This window comes from Labeo rohita, chromosome 19, assembly GCF_022985175.1.
Source record: "Labeo rohita strain BAU-BD-2019 chromosome 19, IGBB_LRoh.1.0, whole genome shotgun sequence".
Classification (NCBI taxonomy): Eukaryota; Metazoa; Chordata; class Actinopteri; order Cypriniformes; family Cyprinidae; genus Labeo; species Labeo rohita.
Window position 1 is genome coordinate 6,785,353 of NC_066887.1, and position 21,265 is coordinate 6,806,617.

At 36.0% G+C, this 21,265-nt stretch overlaps 1 protein-coding gene across 1 annotated transcript in view; it reads right to left on the reverse strand.

The window, feature by feature from the left end:
- Positions 1–18,708, reverse strand: part of glcci1a (glucocorticoid induced 1a) — a 51,706-nt gene extending 32,998 nt beyond the window's left edge. The window contains exon 1 of the mRNA XM_051136416.1: positions 17,946–18,708. Coding sequence (XP_050992373.1) covers positions 17,946–18,390 — 445 coding nt within the window. The 5' untranslated portion in view covers positions 18,391–18,708. The remainder of the gene's footprint in view (positions 1–17,945) is intronic.
- Positions 18,709–21,265: the final 2,557 nt, after the last annotated feature.

A 21,265-nucleotide genomic window follows, 5' to 3' on the forward strand; every position in this document is an offset into this window, starting at 1 on the left:
CTGGATGACTAGTTGGGCATCATAACAACCAGCTTCACTAGCAGACGACCAGCTATTTATAGTCTGGTGAATCATTTCAAAAGAGCAATTTTGCACTTTATCAGAATACTGTGGTTCTGTCAGACCCCACTAATACACTTACCTAGTCAACTAGTAGTTGGTTTTTGGATGGCTAGTCGGCCATCCTGTCCCATTTCCATCAACCATCATACCAGGAAACTCCCTCATCAACTACACTACCCAAATAGTTGGCTGCTACATGACTAGTTAGCCATCCTTTTAACCAGCTTTACTAGCAAGTCTGACCAGCAACTTCTAGTCTGATGAATCACCTCAATTGAGAAATTTGAGATTTTTATAATCACATTCATTTGCTTCTACACAACTACCAATGACAAACTAGTGTGGGATTACAAATTTAAGGATCTGTTTAATATCTGCAGATCCAACATCCTGACATAACATTATATAAAAAAATCTAAGATGATCTACATTGTATTGGCAATTAATGTAAACATAATGGCATCTGTTTAAATAGTTTTAGTTCTTGTGATGTTGATAGAGTCTTAGTTCCTGCAACTATGGCGCTCAAACCACTTGGTGATGTCATTATGATTATTTGGATAGGTCTGCTGAGGTGTTACAGTTCGGGGAAGGGTAACGTCATGCATTCTCTGTTCTTGATCTGATCATAGGATGTCATCTCTGAGTACTGTGTCAACATCTCTAAGGCCTGCCCCCTAAATGTATATAAACTACAATGCATCACTGCCTTAGATAGACTTTTGATGACTGCAGCGCCACGCAGTGCGTTCTCAATAAAGAACTCTGCTGAAGATACCCAAGAGTCTTCTGGTCTTCGCTTCTGAGTTTCCAACACTAGTCAGTTGTTGGATAAATAGTTGGCCAGTTTGTCCCATCCCTATCAACCAGACCAAATAGCATAGTTTGGATGGGGCAACAGTATGGCTATACTGGTCCACCAGCTAGACTAGCACAAGCCAGCCTGGACCAGCATGGAAAATCAGGATAAATCCAGACTAATTGTTGGACTTTGCATCCTTGACCTGTTAGCAAGTTCTAGTCTGGCAAATCATCTTGAATTTCCATCATGTATACTTTTTGCTTCTGTCCAACCTAACTACTACTAAACTCTCTTGTCAACTACACTAACCAAGTAGTTGGCTGTTGGATGACTAGCCATTCTATCGACCAGCAACTTCTAGCCTGGTGAATCACCTCATTTGAGAAATTTGGGATTGTAAATCATAAACCGAAGCATAAACCGACCTGGAGCAGGATGGATATTCCAAAACAACAGGTTCAATCTTCATTCTTGACCTGTTGACCAGCAACTTCTAATCTGGTCCTCTCAAAAGAGCAGTTTAGCATTTTATATCATATTTATGTGCGTCTGTGCAACCTCAGTCCGCACACTGACAGTGACTTTTGATAGAAAGCATGTAGAGAACTAAGTACATTAAATATGCGATTACACTGTGACCGCTTAGTCAAGCCGACTGCTTATTTTACAGCTACAGTGTCGGTTCACACAATAGGCTGTTTTAAGCCCGATGACATCTCGCTAAGTTGCAGGTTGCCAAAAGCTGTTCACACCTCCCTCAATTATATTATCATCGCCCATGTGTTTGCATGGTGTGAAGCCCACATCAGACGAGCAAAGCGAGGATCAAGTGAAACCAACAGAGACAGTAATAAAGAAACTGAGAGGAGAATAAACAAGATCAGAGATCCAAGTTAGCTAACGAGTAAATGTCAGAGCAAGTGGGTAAAACGTAAACCACGTTTTCTCAAATATGTGGTGTAAATAATTAGATCTAAGGTACTAAGCAGGATTCACAGAATGAGATTACGACTAAAAGACAAACTCGTGTACGAGAGACGCTGTGGACATGGAGAGTGTCCTGTTGCTATGGTGATAAACAGGGTCATTCAGAGCAAAGCTAATGGATTACAGTCCATTCTAGAAGAACATATTTAGACTTGGCCCTTATCTCAATGTGTGCCTTTTAGGAAGAGCCTAACTGGAGACTGAGTCACTGGAAAATGTAGGTTAACTCCTTCTGAAGTCCTGTCAAACTACAAAGTAAAGGGATTTAAACAGCAAACATGCTGGATGTGTTTAATATCCTCAAAACCAATTGTTGCATTTTTATAAAGATAACATTCATTCAGAAAATCATATGGTATGGCCTTTTAGCTTCTTTCATTAGTAACTTATAAATATAATGATTTTAGACCTGCAGTTCACATGCATTAAAACATAATTGTACATTATGAATTTATCTGATTTTAATGTCATGCATTTATCTTGATTTTAACAATGCTCACTTTTATACACTGAAATAAGACTAAATTATTTTCTGTGGTAACTTACATCATGTTGACAGAGCTTAACATGCATTTAACATCATGTAATGAAATAATGCTTATTAATGTTATTCATTTAAAGTATTATAAGGTGTTATCAATCATTTTTGTATTGAATGAAAGAACTCTCTGTTCAGATGGGAAAAGCTAAATAGAGGGAGTGAATGACAGATAGCAGGTTAAGTAAGAAGTTGTAAAACAAGCTTATGCTGAGTTATTGTATCAGAGTTTGGCTCTGACATCTGGACTCAGGCCAGATTTAGCAGTGCATTCACAAGATCTGTTTTACAGAAGATCAAAAAACAACCTTGGACTGTGTTAACAGAGGAACGGATCTGTAAAAAGCATTAAACAGTTAAATCACCAAGTTTAAATGACAAAAATGTAATCAAATGATGTTCAGTAATGTTTAAAATTGTATGACATCAAATTTATTGCTTAGTGCAGCCTGACAGCTATATAAAATACAAGTTGCTACAACAAACAAAAAGTTGATTAAAACAGGAAGCTGAGGCAATATCTATGGAGAAGTCTATCATTTTTAGAATTTAGCATAGAGCAGAAAAAACTTAGCAGAAACTTAACTTGCTACTAATGCACAGTACAAAAACTGCATAAAAAGAAACTGAATTTTCATATTAAATTGAAATGTGTGTATATGCTAATATGCTAATGTATGAGTTTCGTTTTCCTTAATGAATGACCCTCAACAACCTAAAAAAGCTCATTCTTACTACATATCTGCTTGGTACAGTCACGGACAAAAATATCGGCACTCTTGCAATTCTGTCAGAAAATGCAACCCTTCTCTCAGAAAATTGTTGCAGTTGTAAATGTTTTGGTACTCACATGTTTATTTTTTTGTTTGCATTGGAACAAGAACAGAAAAAAAAAGTCAAATCTGATACAATTCCACACAGAACAGAAAAAAAAATGCACTGGACAACATTATTGGCACCCTTAACTTAATATTTGGTAGCACCCCCTTTGGAAAAAATAACTGAAATCAGTCGCTTCCTGTAACCATGAATGAGTTTCTTCCACCTCTCTACTGGAATCTTGGACCACTCTTCTTTTGCAAACTGCTCCAGGTCATTCAGATTTGAAGGATGCCTTCTCCCAACTGCTGTTTTGAGATCTCTCCACAGGTGTTCTATGGGATTCAGATCTGGACTCATTGCTGGCCATTTCAGAACTCTCTAGCGCTTTCTTTGTAACCATTTCTGAGTGCTTTTTGAAGTGTGTTTCGGGTCATTGTCCTTCTGGAAGTCCTCTGGTGGAGACACAGATTTCTGACAATAGCCACTACGTTGCGCCCCAAAATTCTTTGGTAATCATCAGATTTTGTGATATCCTTCACACAGTCAAGGTATCCAGTGCCAGAAGCAGCGAAGCAAACCCCAAAACATCTTTGAACCTCCTCCATGTTTGACTGTAGGGACTGTGTTCTTTTCTTTGAAGGCCTCATTTCTTTTTCTGTAAACAGTGCCATGATGTCCTTTACCAAAAAGCTCTACTTTTGTCTCATCTGTCCACAGTACGTTCTCCCAGAAGGATTTTCACATAAGTCACACTGTCATATAAGTTTTGGCAAACTCCAGCCTTGCTTTTTTATGCAGTGGTGTCCTCCTGGGTCTCCTACTCTTGTCTCATCTGTCCACAGTACGTTCTCCCAGAAGAATTGTGGTTTTATCACATAAGTTTTGGCAAACTCCAGTCTTGCTTTTTTATGCCTTTGTGTCAGCAGTGGTCTCCTACCATAGTGTCCCTTTTCATTCAGATGGCGATGGATAGTGCTGACACTGTTGTACCCCGTGTCTGCAGATCAGCTTGAATTTGTTTGGAAGTTAATCAAGGTTCTTTATCCACGATTCGAACAGTCCTTCGTTGTAATTTTTCATTAATTTTGCTTTCCGTCCACGTCCAGTGAGGTTAGCTTTAGGCTGTAAACCTCTTGATGATATTGCGCACAGTGGACACAGGAACATTAAGATCTCTGGAGATGGACTTGTAGCCTGTCCACTTTTCTCCATTTTAACTGGCTGCAAGTGTGATTACGATATTGCCCGCACCTGTTACTTGCCACAGGTGTGTCTAAATACAAATTACAGGAGCATCACATGCTTGAAAAGCAATTATTTCTTACAATGTTGACAAGGTGCCAATAATTTTGTCCAGTCCATTTTTGAATTCTGTGTGAAATTTTATTAAGTATGACTTTTCATCTCTGTTTTATGTGTTACTGTAGTGCAAACAAAAACAATAAGCATGTGAATACCAAAACATTTGCAACTGGAACAATTTGCTGAGAGAAGTTTTGCATTTTCTGACAATTGCAAGGGTGCCGAAATTTTTGGCCATGACTGTACATACAATTGCCATATTTCAACACGTTGTAGCACGTATGCTAACTGCTATGCCAGAGCTCCAACCTGTAATTATTGTTAAAAACAGTTTTTAAAACCACACTGTCCAATGCATTATAAATGCATACTACAAAAGCTTAAAGCAGTCAGACTGGTGTGGCTCTCAGCGTTAACTCACCAAAACAAACGCTTATTCTTATCCCACGCTAGCTGTGCTTATTTGCACGTCAAGCTGGTATTGTTAAACATGAGGTGGCCGAGGTTGACTTTTGGTTTGGTTTGACTTGCCCAACTGCTGCTCAGTGAGTGTGGAAGGCATTTGCTCATGGAGGCCTGGCACTGCACTGCTTCCTCTCGGCCTGTTTTACAGTTTCCTGAGAGCAGATGGAAAGAGGCAGGGCAGGATCATGCCAAGAAGCGTTTCAGAAGAGCACACTGACACCCCCACAGCAGGGCAGGGCTGACAGATTGAGAGATGGAAAGAGAAATATCTTCACGTCATCTTTCCCTTTGACTGCTTCAGAGTTGCAACTAACAGCCTTTTTTCTAACCAGTTAATCTGTTTGTTAATTCTTTGCGACAAAACAATAATGATAATTATCGCAATATAATTTTACTCAATAAAAAAGATAATAACAGTTCGATAAATGTTAGATATGTTTATGTGCTAATGGCGCCACACGGACTGTTTATCTGCTCGACTCAAAGTTCAAACAGCAGTGCAGCTCAAGTTTACTAGAGACTTTCTCGGTCACGCGAGCACTAAACAGCATTGTGAGATCCAGTGTGATTTAAACTAGTTTAAAGCCAGATGAAACAGCGCTGACGAACACTGTGCAACGAGACAGTAAGAAGGCTTTCAATCTACAAATCGCCATAATTTACCATGGATTTACTGTAGTAATACTAACCGCACCATGGTATTGTGGCAGAAAGGTGGGATATTCCTATGGAATTTTATTATATTATTAATGTAGACGTATTAAATGTATTAAAGGTTTAATTGCACGTAATTACGTTGTGCCCCGTGCTCCCCTATGTAGCCAGGAATCGTGTTTCCTGACATTTATTCCATTTGTGCCTGAATTTAACACCGGGGAAATTAAAAAAAAAAAAAAAAAAAAAAAAAAAAAAAAAAAAAGTAAATTTGCAGGTGAACACATTTTTTAAATACAAAATAGGCTGATCTAAATCTGGGTGATCACTTACATCAACTTTATATACATCGTCATATCGTCCAGCCCAAAAAGTTGTACTTATAAACTTGTTTTTTATTTAGGGTTGATCTAAAAACATCAAGTTTTGCAGAATTTAAGATGGTAAATATTTCATTTACCATCTGTTTTGCTGCCTGGAGCGTTTTGTTTCTGTGAATTACAGCGATCCACTTGCTTCTCTTTTCTGTAGCTTTCAGCAGTCTGTAAAAATATACCTCAGATTTCTTGTCAAATTTAATTGTGCAGTCAATCGCAAAGCTCTTTCACATTTTAGAAGTATTTGTTGCATTCTCTCGCGGCTTTCACGCCTATACCAATGCTGCTATTCAGTCTTTTTGCCACTTAGTGGGTGGAGCTGCACTCACTCCAGCTGATAGTGAAGTCATGTGATTTGATGTACTTTTTTTTTTTTATACATGTTTTTAATTTTACATAAGTGTTTGTTTACAAGTATATTTTAGTCATCTCATTAAAAATAACATTTAAATTAGATTATTTTAGAGCTTTAAAGTGCTGGAAATAGTTGTGTGAAATGTTGAAAGTCACTGAAAAGTGCTTGAATTTCTCTCTCAGAAGGTTGTACGAATCCTAAAATGAATACTGTAATAACATCCAACTATTTCTGCCACAAAACCATGGATACAGTTAGCGTTACTACTTCTGGTTTAATGACATATGTTAGCGCTGTTTATAACAGAGAATTCTAAGCAGAATTTGAATGATTCTTACTAGATGTCACATCACTGTACAGTAACAGTGTCGCAAAATCATCTTCAGTTTCTGTGTAAAGCTGTTCTGAGCTCAGACAAGTTTGTTTGCGCTGTAGTCCGAGAAGATAAATGGTCTGCGCTATGCATCTCAAATGTAGCACGCATTTTGCCATTCAGTCGCAGTCTGGAGCCCTAATTTGGACTACTGTTTTTATACGAATACCTATCATATAGTTCTATTTTTACCGTGGTATTGAGGTGCTGTATGTGTGGTTTTAACTGTGGTTATCATGATCTAAATGTATGCTACGAACGGTTCATTTTAACAAAACTAGATAAAACGGTCAGAATAATTAAATTTCACCATATAAAAATGAGATTGTTACAGTTTTTACAAATTTTTTACTCAGTTTTTACTCTTTGATAATAAATAAAAATTTACATCCAAGCTTAAGCTGCTACTACAGTCAACTCAAGCAAATGTGCATTTTTAAAGAGGTCCTATTATGCTCTTTTACAAAGTCTTGATTTTGTTTTGGGGGTGTACAAGAACATGCTTTCATGCTTGGTGGTTTGAAAAATGCATTATTATTATTTTTCACATAATTTACATTATTATAATACCTTTCTCCCCCGCCTGGCACAAATGGCTCGAATAGTTCCGGGTTTGAGAAGGCCAGCCTTCCCAAAAACTAAATGTGTTGTGAATGGTTAGCTGTCCCACTGCGTTGCGATTGGCGAACATCTTAGACGGTGTTTCAGTACTGCCACTCCCCTGGTCAAAGAAGCAAGTTCCGCGTAAATTGTGTTGGCGCAAGCTAAAGTGATTCTTACGTTTTAAATATGGATATTTTTCTTACAAAAACGCTACAGGAGGCCTTTTTTGACCCCCCGGAGCCGTGTTAGACACTTTTTTATCATGGATGAATGCACTTTATTGGACTTGTTTTGGGCTGATGAAGAGAAACACTCATCTATGCTGTTCTAAAGCTTGGGAGTGCCAGAATAATTTTTAATGTAACTCTGATTGCATTCGTCTGAAAGAAGGAAGTCATATACACCTAGGATGCATGAAGGGTGAGTAACATAATATGCTACAGTAGTGTTGGGTCCTATCGTCAGCCTGCAAGATCGCTGATACATGATATTATCGTGCTAATTTATTTAATTATTTACATACTTAGTTTCATTTCCCGAAAACAGCTTAGGCATAACGCTAAAAGCAGCCTAACATTATCAAAAAAACATCATCACTGATTAGCCTTGCCTAGTCTAGTGCAAGTTTATGCATTTTAAAAACACTCACCTTAAAAGTGAACCTATCTACACTGTATGATGAATAAATGTCTTACCACCTACTGCACACATCTGCGGCATGTTGCGGCTCTGACGCGGCCACTCTACTCAATGCTTGTGTTTATACCCGCCGTGCGGTGGCTTGTTGAAGCGTCTCAGAAGCGGCACTCCGCACTGCATTGCTAAAGTTAGGCTAATCCCCCACCTTGTCCCTACACACCCCCAAAGCATTAGAATTTCTGTAGGTGGGATTTATTTTAATGCTATTCTTATGGGCCGCATTATGACATCATAACATTCGGTAAACAAACGCTGCAGTCCAAAGGAGCCATTCATTGTAGTTAAGGGATTTTTAAAAACAAAATATCTCCCTTCGGAGTGGACTTTTAGATTTGTACCTTGGTAGAGCTTTTTTATGCCCAAACATACACACCACATACTGACTAACTAGTGAAAAAAAGCATAATATGCTCCCTTTACTAGACAAACAAACAAACAATAAATAAATAAATAAATAGTAACATTAATATTGCAGCCTGCACTGCATATTGTGCAGAAGATACACGTAATCAAAGTCAGGGAACACAAACCTGTCTCATTTAAAACAATATCACTCATTAGAACATGCAAAATCTAAGAAATGAACATCATTTTTTTAATTAAGACATTTATTTTGTTAAGGAAAAATGACTAGAAAAGTGTAAAGAATTAAAAAGGTTCTGACCATAAAGAGTAGTTTAAAACCACAATTAACAGTCTGATAGCTTTCACTTAGGAGCAAAAATTTGCCTTTAAACTTGAAAGAAATACAAATTTGAAATTTATCATGGTATATCGATATCGACTGATATAAAAAAATTGTATCGTGATCAGTTTTTGGTTATATTGCCCAGCCCTACCTATAAGCCTATACTGTATCATTTGAATAACAAATTTTTTGTTTCTAACTTATCATTATCAAAACTCAAAAACATGTCTTCTGTTGTCTGGCTGATAGTTTATGTTTTAAACAAATTATATTTCCTTTTAGCAAAATTGTAAAAACTTCCCCCTTCAGGTTGTGGTTCATGTATCCTTCTGCTGTGAAATATTTTACTGATTTTTATAAAGTAAACATAGGAAAACCTTTTTATAATGTTGGAAATGTTTCAAGATGAGCACTTATATGACTTGAGTAAGTCAGGTTTACTTGGTTTTCCACACATCATTTTTTGGAAATGTATTACACTGTATTATGTAATCATTGTATTGCACTGAATTATACGTTTTGCCCTCCATAATAAAACCTAAAAACCTTTGATAATAAAACTAAGCATATAAATGTAATCTAAGACATGTTATTGGGAAATACAGAGTGACAAATGATATTTATATGATTTTATGAAAGTAGTTGCTATACTGTTATAAAAAAACGAAAGCTATAAAAACGTCATCTTACTTTTAGTCCATTTTAATATCAGCAACTGCACCAAATTGCATATTCTTGAGTATAAGCTCCATATTCTCCTATATCATATTATATGAGCCATTAAAGGCTGAAATTTAAAAATAAATTATATTTTTAAAGGTTCAATAAACTGTTCCATTAAAAAAAACAGATTCAGCAGGTTTAAAATGAAGTGACGTCACAGCACAAATACTTCTGTGTTGTTGATTACTGTAATTATGAATTATTATCAGTTTTGTCCATTAGCCATGCCGTATCTGAAAGCTGTGAACGTGTAACTGTGAGCGAGTGGTACAGTAAATGCCGTTAGTAAATATGTGAGAGGTGACATTCTGTAAAACACTGCGCTTGCAAACCGAGGGAGAGCATGTGTGGGTGGACGAAACACTGAAAGACCTTCTGTTGTTATTCACACAATCACATTTTGACAAACATCATCCCAACACAGCCAGTTTGGCTCGGGGCTGTGAATTAGGTCATATTAGACAAGGGACAGGTGGTTTTGCTTGCTGCACGATGGGGAAATAAAACAGAGTAATTGCTTCGCTGCAGAATTGCAGGCTGCAGGTTATGATGTCTTCACATGTTTGGAATTCTTTTATGGCATTAATATGATTTAATGGGAATTGACGATCACCGCTCCTGGCGTTCGCTCGTGATTGGGTTACTGTGGGCAAAGCGGGGTGAGCAAACTTTACAACGCATTAGTCTGACAGCCAAGGAAAAGGAAGTGCAAGCCAATAACATCACAAACACTGCATATGTGGATGTTTAAGGCTTTCAGAGGTAAATACAGTCCCTGTTGGGAGTCGATTTGCATTGCAGAAAACACAGGCGCTATTGTACGACATCCATCAGCACAGTCGGAGTGCTGTCGGGCCGAACGAAGCGTTTCGCGCAAGGAAACAAAAACGAAGCGCGAGGCAGGGGGACATGCAAATGTGAACTTTTCCCCTCCAAATGAACGAGTGTTCTCCGCTCTCCAACGAACTCACCCGCGCACGTCACATTTTGAATCACAACAACATCACCATAGTATTCAGACAATCCCTTTCACTTATGGACATGAAATGTCCAAAATAGCTGGGATTCATCATATAACTAAGCAGGAAACATTGCATTGTTTCTGTGTCACTAATCTAATACATAGATGTTTAGAATTGGCCATCCAAGCTTTATACAGACTTTCAGATATTATTCTTCCACTGAAGCTCCAGATCATGAGTTTTACACCAACTTGTTGAGTTCACTGTGCTGTCTTTAAAGCAAAAGGACAAACCAAATACTATATATAATTTGCATTTTAGAAGTATTAAAACATGCAAAATGGGAGCATTGTTATGTCAAATTCATCAATATAATTGCAAAAGATCACTTTATGTAATGTAATGCTGTTAATGTTATGCATAAGCCACTGAAAATGGTTTAGCTTTCTGTTTGTAACGATTTCTTTAGTTTGGGTGGCAATTATAGCATTGGAACAACTAATGTGTGGTACTGCACATGCAAAACAAGATTATAGTCATTAGCAAAGCTGGAGTCAGAGCTTACAGCTGTCGAGGCTTATTAATACAAACAAGAGCAAGAAGTGTTGAGTTGTTTTAAAAAGGCATATGCTGTGTATCCTGGAAGAATGTATAGCAGCCTGAAAAAGTATTTGAACACTTATGCTACACTTAAACTTTTCCAAAACAAAGATTCACATAGAATTTACTCACCCCCTTGTCATCCAAGCTGTTCGTGTCTTTCTTTCTTCAGTCGTAAAGAAATTATGTTTTTTGAGGAAAACATTTCAGCATTTTTCTCCATATAATGGACTGATATGGTGCCCCAATTTTCAAACTTCCAAAATGCAGTTTAAACGTGGCGTCAAACGATCCCAAATGCAGTTGTAAACGATCCCAGCTGAGAAAGAATGGTCTTATCTAGCGCAACGATCAGTTATTTTCATAAAAATAATAAAAGTTATATAATTTTTAAATCTCAAACACTTGTCTTGTCTTACTCTGCCTGGACTGTTTTTTCCAGTTCATGACAGTTAAGGGAAGGGCAAAAAACTCCCATTTCATGTTCTTCCTCAACTTCAAAATCGTCTTATATCCCTGTTTTACATTTTTTGTTAAGGGTGTTTGATCTTCTTTGCATGTTCACTTTGCAAAGACTGGGTCTGTACTTTTGCAGCTCGTTTGAAGCCACATTTAAACTGCATTTTGGAAGTTCAAAATCGGGCCACCACAGCAGTCCATTATATAGAGAAAAATGCTGAAATGTTTTCCTCAAAAAAACAATTTTTTACGACTGAAGAAAGAAAGACATGAACATCTTGGAAGTGGACTTCTCCCTTAAAAATGTCTTTGCCATTGATACAAGATATAAAACCAAGTTGTCAAACCAAATGATGCTACATTTTCATCAATGCTTGGCATTTATAAAGTGACCAATACTTTTTGTATTCATTTCAAACAGTATATCTTTTATTTTGTGATGTATTTTACATGTGTTCTGGTATTATATTTCTGTAAAAGCACTTGGTTTGATATTTTAGTAGTAGTAGTAGTAGTAGACTAGTTAGTTATTTTTATTGCCATGTCAGCAACTAAGGCTATCTTGATGCCAAAAACTTGCTATACACAATTTGTTGAGTCAACTTAAAATAATTTGTTACCCTGCAGACTTAAAAATGTTAAGTTCATTCAACTCAAATAAGTTTAGTCAACTTGAAATGTTAAGTTGTACTAAGTGAAAACTTATATTTGAGTTCACTAAACAAACTATTTGGTTTGTTAAACTTAAAAGCTGGTCTTGTTACCCAGCTGCCTTAACATTTTAAGTTGAATGAACTCAAATATCCAAGTTGTTACTTAGTACAACTTAACATTTCAAGTTGCAAGTTGATTAAACTTTGAGTTGACTTTACTTAAAATTAAGGCAGCCGGGTAACAAATTATTTTAAGTTGAATCAACCAATTGTTTTTTACAGTGTAGTTGGAATAATACAAAGACAAATATTATGTCCTAAGTGTCCAAATACCTTTTGTGGAAAAAGTATTTCTGTGTTTAGCTTTTTCAGTTTTCTTTAAATGTCCCAAGTCAAAAAAAAAAAAAAAAAAAAAAAAATCATTAAAATCGTTTGGCATTGCTGTGTCTTCTAAATAAAATAAAATAAAATAGGGTTTATTTGAGTGTAGGGTTATGATTAAGGATCTACACATTTATGCAAACATAATGAAAAAAAAATTCCTTAAAGTCAGTTTTATCTGTACAATATGGTACAAATGTGCAAAGCAGCTGTGCTAAAAATAAAAAGTAGGAAACTGGTCTTTTCTGATGACACTGCAAAATGCTTTATGGTGCAAAAACACTTATATTCCAGAAATAGCCTTTATTTAATAATTAATGCAAATAAGAAGTGAAGTCAGGGCAAGAAGCAAGACAGTCTCAAATTTAATATGGAAAAGCCTGAAGCCAGAGATATTTTCAGACTGAAATACATATGGCAGATTAAAAAATGCAATCAATCAGATATTGATCTACTATCATGTCATAGCATACTGACAGTAGTACCTCAGTGATCAAAGCTTTAAAATAAACACAGAGAAACAAACCAATAGGCTACATCTAAAAACATGCATTGGTGTTACATTTTTAACCTACTGTAAACAAGTCCTGCTGTTCAAATAATAATCTTTCACATCACCTTAACACTCAAATGTAAAGCAAAACATTGTAAACATCCCTGTAATTTTTTCTGTGGGATTATTTTGATTTCAAGAGAACAGATTTGAAATTTAACATTACATCACTTACTTACCAATAGATCCTCTGTAGTGAATGGGTGCCGTCAGAATGAGAGTCCAAACAGCTGATAAAAACATCACAATAATCCACAACTAATCCACACCACTCCAGTCCATCAATTAATGTCTTGTGAAGCAAAAAAGCTGCTGCTTCTAAGAAACAAATCTATCATCAATACATTTTAACTTTAAACGTTTAAACTTCTAGCCAAAATACAAGTCCATAACCCACAATGATGCTTTTTCAATGGAAAAGTCCATCTCCTGTTTTCCTCTGACACCCACAGATGTTTCTAAAACTGTACAGCTGGTTGTAAACTGTGCTTGATTTGTGCATATTTCTCTCTTGACTCAGTAAAGACAACCTTCTCACTGGAGAAAACAAAATTATGGATAGCGGACTCATATTTTGGCCAGAAGCAAGAGTTTAAAATTAAAACATCTTAATCAATGGTTTGCTTTCTTACAAACATGCTGCTTTTCACTTCACAAGACATTAATTGAGATTAATGAAGAGATTATTGTGATGTTTTTATCAGCTGTTTGGACTCTCACTCTGACGGCACCCATTCACTGCAGTGGAACCATGGGTGAGCATGAAATGCTGTATTTCTCCAAATAACTTATTAGATTTTAGCCAGTTTAAATTTTTGGGTTAACTATTCCTTTAATAAAGAATGTAAATAAGATTATTGGCATGTATTTTATATAGTATGCACTACATACATTAGCCTTTCTAGAAAGTACACTTGTGTGCTAGTACATTCTGGCAGACACAAAGGTCAATGTGGAAACTTATAAATATAGAAGATATTTTTCATCTGTTGTCATTTTTATGCACTGTAATATATTTCAAATAAGTCTAGCATACGTTGAAGAGGAAAGAAGCAAGAGAGTGTGTTTTGTCATGATTATGCTCTCAGCTCTGGGACGGGTGCGTGTGATAACAGGCCTGAGTCAGACCGCCGCTACCTGTCAGCTGAACTTCAACACAAAGCCACAGACAAAATACTGCTGTCTCAGAGAACAAGACAAAAGCTGAAGCACAACAGAAGTCTAGATGTATTATGAGAAATTAACTCGCCCAGTCTACACTCACAGCCCATCAAATGAATAGCGCTTAACATGACACTGAACGATGAGAGCTCAGAGACAGCATGTCTGGAACAAGAGTTACGACTCTAAAAATATCTCTTCATTTAACTCATAGCAATGTTCAAGAATTCAAGGCCACAGAATCTTTGACGACTTCTGTAATTACAAGAAGCTACTGTAAATTAAAAGCCCATTGCTGTCAGTGGGTAGCTGACATGACATATTATGCAGTGTGATACTTCATTTAAACTATCTGAATTATTTTGAAATTCTTGTATAAGTCTTATACATATTCAGCTTTTACAACCTTATTAGGGATGGGTCACACTTTTTTACTAAACGCTTAGCAAGGCTGACTAGTTTATCCAGACTTTATCCAGTGCATAGTGTTTAACACTTTTAGACAAATCAACCTACCGATTACTTAACTGTATATTTAAAAAAATGGTGTAGGATTTCCTTTAAAACAATTTCCACTCAGAAATTTCACAAATGCGATACAATACAATGTGAAAATTTGAAGTATAAAGACTGAAATAGTATTTTCTTGCAAAACATACTCCATTAATCTTAATTTACAACTACACTGCATGACATTTAAATGAAATCACAATTAAACTATCCACATATACATTAACCTAATCTCCTGATGCTGAATAGTACAAATGAATAATAATGTCCATATTATAAATTATTAGTACAACAATAAAAATAACTATAAAAAGTAGTTATATATTATGCACTTAATTTTATAATATTTTATTACTTAAAAATGCATTGATAAGTAAATATACACTACCAGTCAAATGTTTTTGAACAGTAAGACTTTCAGTGTTTTTTTTGATCGAAAGTACTGCAAAAGCAGTAATACTGTGAAATATTTTTACTATTTAAAATAACTGCTTTCTATTTGAATATATTTTAAAATGCAATTTATTCCTGTGATCAAACCTAAATTTTCAGCATTATTACTCTGGTCTTCAGTGCCACATGATCCTTCAGAAATCATTCTAATATGCTGATTTGCTGCTCAAGAAACATTTATTATTATTATTATCAATATTTAAAACAGTTGAGTATATTTTTTCAGGATTCTTTGATGAATAGAAAGATTTAAAGATCAGCAGTTATCTGAAATAAAAAGCTTTTGTAACATACCATTCAAAAGCTTGGAGACAGTATTTTAATTTCTTATTTTATTTATTATTATATAGGGGGAATAACAGAAATTATTACTTCTATTTAGAAAGGATGCTTTAAATTGATTAAAAAGTGATGATAAAGATATTTATAATGTTACAAAATATTTCTATTTCAGATAAATGCTGTTCTTATGAACTTTCTATTCATCAAAGAAACCTCATAATAATAATAAATGTTTTTTTTTGAGCAGCAAATCAGAATATTAGAATGATTTCTGAAGGATCATGTGACTGGAGTAATGGTCCTAAAAATTCAGCTTTGAATTCACAAGAATAAATGACATTTTAAAATATATTAAAATAGAAAACAGTCCTTTTAAATAGTAAAAATATTTCAAAATTGTCCTGTTCTTCCTGTACTTTGGATCAAATAAATGCAGGCTTGGTGAGCAGAAGAGACTTCTTTAAAAAACATTAAAAATCTTACTGTTCAAAAACTTTTGACTAGTAGTATATGTGTTTTGCACATTGCAAACTTCAAACTGTAATTCAAACTGAAATGGGAGAGAAAGATTTGTTTTATATCCCAGTGTCAGTCTCTTTTTAAAATTAGAAACAAAACTGTCTAAACCAAAGGAATTCAAGAGAGAAAGTTTGCTTTCTTGGCATATTAAGGTTAACGATAGGAAAGCAAAGGCAAAGCAAACATTTAAACAGACATTAGATCTGCTTCCTGAATTTCTTACAAATATTTCCGTATGATGAGAGCATCCTACTCACCACACACTCACCAGCCAGGAAAAAAATCTTCTATAAACACAAATAATGATGCAATGATATTAAACATATTACTCACATTGCACTCACAAACATGTGCCAGTTATGTGACAATTTGTCAGTTAATAAAGTTAACATCACTCGCAATATGACTCTGGCATTTCAGAAATTACATCACAATAAATCATCATGAAAAGTCGTGATGAATTACCATTCACCTTCCCTGCCTTCATGATACACGCTTACTTCAGACGAGATGCACTTCCTGTTAACCTCTATTATGCTTCAAAGAGTTTTTAAATTCTCCACACAATATAATCAAAAGTGATGAACATTCACCATTAACCTGTTTTTCTGCTACACAGCCTTACCACAAACACCTATTCATAACCAAAGATCAAAATAATGTCAAGAGATGCATGACAACAAATGTCAGCCTAATAGTTTCAACACAAGATTAATATAACTGCGAGCATAAATAAAGACACAAATGACTGCATACTTAAACCACAGCTTTTTTCCATACACACTGGCCTCAGGAAGTATTTAAACTCACTGTCTAAATGTGATTACATTACACATAAATTATATTAGGTCTAATATTTTGTAATGAACGAATGTAATGAAATGAATTCGAAGGGTGATTCGAAGTCACAGGATCTCTTGATAGTAGATTAGTAGTTAAAATACATTTTCGGAGCTCCTGTACAATTAATTTTTAATGACAATGGTGTCTAATACCAAGTCACCAAATAGCAATGTAGACAATATGGTTTTGAACTGAATATGAATATGGTAATGCAGCTCTGGGAATGAATGAACAGATTCTTAGATGTTATCCTCATTCATTTATCCTACGCATACAGTCAACACTTAAAGAAATCGTTAAAGAAAGCTTTAGGCGCTCAATTTGCACCATTTAGGTTTCATAATAATGTGTTCTGAAGCAGAACGGCAGGGTTGAGGTTGTGTTTGTGACGAAACCCCCTGTGTGGCCTTCAAACACACACACACACACAGACAGGCACACACATCCACTCAGCCTCCAATTACCCACGTAATTCTTTCCATCCCTACGCGGTAAACAACAGCGAATTAACTACAACCCTGAGAAACACATATACAAGCTCATATAGAACCGAAGACAAAAATAACGCAAACATGGGAGTTATACGTGTGTTTACGAAGCTACAAGAGCGCTAGCTTTAGCAGGAGCTGAACCAGCGCGGACCGTATCTTAAATCCTAGCCAGCTCCCTACACTGAGTGCTTATCATAGGGGGCGTGTGCGCAGGACGCGTTCGAAATGGAACGCAGGGTTCCAAACGACGTCGGTGTTGTGTTTGAACGTAGGATATACGTTGCCTATCTAGTCGGCTCGCTACGTATTAAGCCACAGCCACGGTCATGATGTGCAAACACTATTATGATGTACATTCTGTATTAAACGCATTTGGCTGCATTAGTCTGACAGATTTAGCTAATCGGCTCTAAAGCATTTTATATGTATCCACTGGATATATATATCGAAGACCCATAATAACCTGTCATGCATATGCGTTTCTGTTATAATAACAGTTATAAATTAAAAATGGTTGTTGTTTTCATAATAAACAGCTTGACCCAATTAAACCACTCTAGTAGCGGCGTATGTGAAGATGCTAAATGAATGGCAGTAAATGAAGCAGGATTCGGGCCTGTTGTTTACCTCTAAGGACAGGTGAATGAGGGCAGCGCTCGGGTGAGCTCCTGTGCTCCGGAGGAGAGCGCCTCTGGCGCGGGATCAGCCGACCGTCCAGCGAGCCGCTTCCTGCCGGACTGGCGAGCGTCGGGCTGCCGGGACTGGAGCTGCTGTGCTGGGCTGATGCTGTCGGTTCTGTGTTGCTTCCGACTGAGATGGAGGAGGAGGAGGAGGAGGTGGAGAAGGACGCGGGAGGGCGGGTCGGGCTGTGCTGCTGATTTCCACGCAGGAGCTGGTAGGGCACCGTGGCGCGAATGGGCTGCAACCGGCTCGTGTTGCCGGCGGAGGATGATGATGATGATGATGATGCTGCTGCTGAGGAGGAGGAGGAGGAGGAGGAGGAGGAGGTGTTGATGGGGGACCCGTCATTGCTGCGCCTGACCCGAGCTGAGTGTACAGGTGATGCTGACATGACTGAACCTAACTATGTCTAAATTCTAACTAAATTCCTCCCCAGGCATTCATTAACTAAACTTAAGTCATTAATTACAACTGTTTAAATGTTGGTGTAGTGCGCAGCTTCAACTTGCCGGTTGAATTCGTAGCTGGGTAGTTTCCCTAAACGAAGATTTGTTTTTATTCAGTCATGAAAATGACTAGCTGACGCCAACTAGTCTTAAAAATGTGTTAGGAGTTCATCCGAGTCTGGAAACATGAAAAAAGTTGACGCTTATCCCGACTGTCGTGTGTCTCGGTTCCCCTCTTTGCCTGGTGTTACTCCAAATGACAGGCACTTCAGCCGCACAGTCACGGAGACGCGTGGGCGGGAGCGTCCGGCGCTCATACGCCCTCTAATTGGTGCATGGCACGATCGAACTAAAATATGATTGGTCGGACGAAAATGATTGACTCAGGAAGAGCCAATGGATTCATTGTGGTTTAGAACGTTGGAATTCTGCCTTGCTATTGGTTGGGATTGTTAACTGACAGACTAATCTGAAGGTACAAACTTTAGTATTAGATAACGCAGATGGTCAGTGTAACGGACTTAACTGTAAGTAATGCAAAGAGCGTGAGAAGACGTTTAAGAGAGACTGGGGCTAGTTGTCACAAGCGTTGTATCTCAAACTATAATGTTTTAAGTGAAAAGGTATAGTGTAAATGTGTTTTAACAACCTAGAAAATACTTTTCATACAGCTGTTGGACAAACAAGTGAACCACACTGACATATGTCACCATGGACCACAAAACCAGTCATAAGGGTCAATTTGTCCAAATTGAGATTTATCAATCCTCTGAAAGCTGAATAAATAAGCTTTCCATTGATGTATGGTTTGCTATAATAGACCAATATTTGGCCGGGATACAACTATTTGAAAATCTGGAATCTGAGGGTGCAAAAAAATCTAAATATTGAGAAAGTCACTTTTAAAGTTGTCAAAAGAAGTTCTTAGCAATGCATATTACTAATCAAAAATTAAGTTTTGATATATTTACAGTAGGAATTTTACAAAATATCTTTATGGAACATGATCTTTACTTAATATCCTAATGATTTTTGGCATAAAACAAAAATCAATAATTTTGACATATACAATGTATTGTTGGCTATTGCTACAAATAAACCCCAGCGACTTAAGACTGGTTTTGTGGTTCAGGGTCACATATATGGGCCATTATATAAAACTGGTCAAAAAAAATAAAATAAATAAATTATAATTTAAAAGCATTTAAGTATTAAAATCTCAGTTTACTAAGATCCTTATATTTTCTATTGAAACCCACAATAATATTTAAAATATTAGGAAGCTTAATATATATATATAATTATAATTTATTGGGTACTTCCAATTGGGAGGTGGCTGTCCTGTACCCTAACCCATCAATTTCAACTTATGAAAATGATATTGATTTTTTTTCCCCCGCTTTGTTGTTTTTAAAAGTATGTTTTTGATTCTTTTAAAAAAGTGAAGTTAAAAAAATATTTATTTTATAAATGAAGAAAAAATGTCACTATTTATGATCAGGAAATATTCCTGTGTCCCCCTCTTTCATAGCTACAAGGTGTGAGTAGATAGGTCCCATCATTTTGAGATAAATGTGATTAAAAGTCTGAAAAATCTGTGTGTAACTAAGAAACGTCACTAAGGAACACTTTTTTTTGGGAATTATTCCGTAATATATAATAGCTAGGCTCAAAAGTATCTAAATTTGTCACTACCGAAACATTTGGTGGCGTTTCAGTGGTGACACCATTAATTTTCTAGGTGTTATTCCATAAATGTGTCACTACCGAAACATTTGGTGAAGTTTCGGTAGTGACATTATTGATTTTTTTGGGTGTTATTCCATAAATGTGTCACTACCGAAACATTTGGTGAAGTTTCGGTAGTGACATTATTGATTTTTTTGGGTGCTATTCTATAAATGTGTCACTACCGAAACATTTGGTGAAGTTTCGGTAGTGACATTATTGATTTTTTTGGGTGCTATTCCATAAATGTGTCACTACCGAAACATTTGGTGAAGTTTCGGTAGTGACATTATTGATTTTTTGGGTGTTATTCCATAAATATGTTACTACCAAAAAAGTCACAACCAAAATTCTGTAATGTGATGTGGTCACTATCAAAGCATTACTGTCACTATCGAAAATGCGCAGTCACTACCGAAACACGGGATGTTTTGTCAAAAATACAGTATACCGAATTATCAACCAAGATGTTATAATAGTGTTTGGTCAGTGTATATTCAAACTAATAAATCCTTAACTTCAAAATTAGTATGATCAACTTTTTGCCTTTTAGAAAGAAAAATTGAATTTGAAATACAACAAATCTCCTAAATTCCACTTTAAATATTGTTAAAATTATAACGGTTATTGATTTACCTCTGAAAACATTTTAATAAAATAGAAAAATATATACATTTACAAAGTAGATGTAAACAAAGTCTTAATAGGTCAATATTTAAATATATATATATTAATATATAATTAAATTATATATTACTGTGTTTCGGTTGTGACAAATTTGGGGAAAGGACAAATATTCCAAAACTTTCTGAAAATACAATATGAGAATTAACTGTATAATTACTAGAAATGTGTACCTTTCCTTGGATATTATACAATTTACATACACACAAATTTTTTGGAAAAAGACCATTTTTTTTCCAAAACGTTTCCAACTCTTTGGACCAATTCTGTAGGACGGCCCATATATGTCAACATAATTTTACAATTTTAACTCTAAGGTTCGATAACCTTTACATTTTTGCCTTCTCTTTACAAACACACACACGCACTTTGCAAATATGAATATACAAAATTGCAAACTGCAAAAAA